At 45.6% G+C, this 2,608-nt stretch overlaps 1 protein-coding gene across 1 annotated transcript in view; it reads right to left on the minus strand.

Moving 5' to 3' along the window:
- Positions 1 to 2,082: 2,082 nt before the first annotated feature.
- The window catches only part of Pmar_PMAR012891 (hypothetical protein), a gene marked incomplete at both ends in the record, with an annotated part of 1,672 nt that continues 1,146 nt past the window's right edge, over positions 2,083 to 2,608 (minus strand). Inside the window, one exon of the mRNA XM_002766114.1 lies at positions 2,083 to 2,256. Within this exon, the coding sequence (XP_002766160.1) occupies positions 2,083 to 2,256 (174 nt within the window). The remainder of the gene's footprint in view (positions 2,257 to 2,608) is intronic.

Below are 2,608 nucleotides of genomic sequence, written 5' to 3' on the forward strand. Positions count from 1 at the left end.
AATTTATGAATTCGGAAACACAAGTTGAAATTCGTCAAACACAAGAACAATTTCGACCAATGAAAGCTCATTTTCATCACGTCTCGAAATGCACTATTCACACTACACGCACTTGCACCACATCTCGATATGCGCTATTCACACTCCACGAGTTGACAACTCGCACAATGTGCGAAGATTGCTCGAGGTACTTCTCAAATGTGAACAGTTATTGCAGTGAGTGAGATTCACGGATAGTTCTCCGGAACGTTGGGTCACAATGTGACCGTCACATCGGTCTGTCGGATCGTCGGTCCGGGACCGATGTAGCCCGTCGAAACCTGAACTTTTCGTAGAGGGTTGGTCCGGTTCGGTATTCGGTCGATCAAAGTTCGGTTCGGCGGTCAGGAAATCGAACCGAACATGTGCTGACCCCATCGTCCCCCCGCTATCATCGGAAGGGTAATGGAGATTCTCCATGGGAGAATCAAACCCAAACAATCTCCCGGCTCGAATCTCTGAAAATCCTTCATTGCAAGTTTTTGAATTGCACTGTACTGTTCAGCATTACGGTGCAGCCCGTAGGGCACCATCAGCACTCGTAATTTGCCAGTCGCAATCCGTGGCACGAGTCGTGCCGCACGACGCTGACGAGAATTTGCTTCCATCGAATGAAAGTGAGCTTTCATTGGTCGAAATTGGTCTTGTGTTCGACGAATTTGAACTTGCGTTTCCGAATTCATAGATTTAGATTTGGATTTCCGAATCCAAATTTCATTTACGAACTTGAACTTTCGTTTTCGACCGGTCAACGAAATTCTAACTTTCATTTCGAATTTGAACTTTCACTTCGCGAAAAACTCCTTTCACTTGTCGAAAATCAAATTTCATCCATCTTATTTGTTCTTTCAATTGTTGAATTTGAGATTGAAAAGGTGTAGTAGTGCTGTGGTCATTCCCACGGTGGGAATCCCACCACCGGAACGTGTTGAAAATGAAAGTGTTTAAATAACTCCACGCTTTTCAAAGTGTTACAAACTACCACTTTGTGGAAGTTATAACTACAAATGAAAGTGTTGGAAAAATTGTTCACCCATCAGAGTTCCTGATTGCCGGTTTTGGAACTGCGGGTGGATAGTGAAAGTTAATAACGACTAAGAAAGGTAGTTCACGACTCATGAACTACTTTTGAGAAGTAACTTTTATCCTGAATCACGAGCAAAAAAGTATGCCTTGTCCTACAAAGTTTGTCATCATACGGAGAGTCTCCGTATGATGACGGCATATGTCCGTATGTCCGTCGGAGACTAAGGCGACAACCGATGAACTTAACTGTATCCTAATTCTGGCCTAGGATACACTTAAGGCCTAGTAGGCAATCTCTGATGGCGTATTGTATTATAGCTCAATAGCATAACCTTTCAGGTGGTGGGTTCGCTGGTAGTGACCGGAAGAAAGCGTTGCGTTCCAGTCCGCGAAACTTTTCCCTCATGCGCACCGCGCACTGCGCGGAACTTGACTCACTATTCGTAACATACCTCGAATTGAACTACTTAGATTAGAACCTTGTATACCGGAATTACCTCAGCATGATATGCATGAGAACTCCGTAACGCAAATATTCAACCATCAAATCGAAATGTGTGTTCTACATTGATATTCGAACTCGACCATTCCGAAAGGAGCGAGAGCAGAGCTCTCGGGGAGATGCTGCGTTGCTGAGAAAAGATCTTTCGCATGTGCGTAAAATAGATAGTCTATCTAAGATAGAACAAGTATCAGAGCGCTTAAGCATTATGATAGGCTGGGCAATCACCCAAGTCAACGAACTGCGGATTCATCCTCAGAATCTGAGGCTCAGATGAGTCCAGCTTTTGATGCTGACAATTTCCTTGTGAACAGCCGCTCTCTCATCGAGATTCCGAGCCCACATATTCAAGTGCTTATGCGGGGGTATAATGTAGAGCTGGCAAGGCAAAGTATCTGATCCGAGTTGGGCAGCCGAGCCGATGTCCCAGCTTGGGACTCCCAGGTGTACTCAACCCATGCACTGTTTTGGAAAGGCACCGGCTTGTTAACCCAAGTTCTGGTATGCCTCTTCGACTAGTCAGACTCACCAAATGTATCCCAGTACCCGAGATGACTGGCAATATTCAATATAGGGGATATGTCATCATATTCCAGAACGTTTCCACCACCAAAAGAGGCAACATCCATCGCCTGGTCGGCCAGACCACCGAAAGTGAAAGCTGTTGCAGCTCCCGTGAGCTGTAAAGTCTGCGTAAATATCGAGCAAGCCGAGCCACAATTACCATCCGTCACAAAATCGACCTCCGTGCAATACTTCGGGTCATAACTCGACTCTTTGACAATTCCGGGTAGAGCATTCTACAATACGTCATAGCAGAAACCGGAAGCACTAGTAGCGGAGTAGTTTGAAGGCTCGCCCCACATCGAATAGTATTCGAGTCACATCGTTCTCCCGAGCGAAGTCTTGAACTTCGGAAAACTTTTCGTACAGAACGACCGGCAGTACAAAAGAACCATCACCGGTAACGAAGTCCGGTACGCTCACCATCACGGTGTCATTCAGTAATGAATATTGGTAGCCGGTTCCAGAGATCCACTT

The sequence above is a fragment of the Perkinsus marinus genome, assembly GCF_000006405.1.
Source record: "Perkinsus marinus ATCC 50983 genomic scaffold scf_1104296973568, whole genome shotgun sequence".
Classification (NCBI taxonomy): Eukaryota; Perkinsozoa; order Perkinsida; family Perkinsidae; genus Perkinsus; species Perkinsus marinus.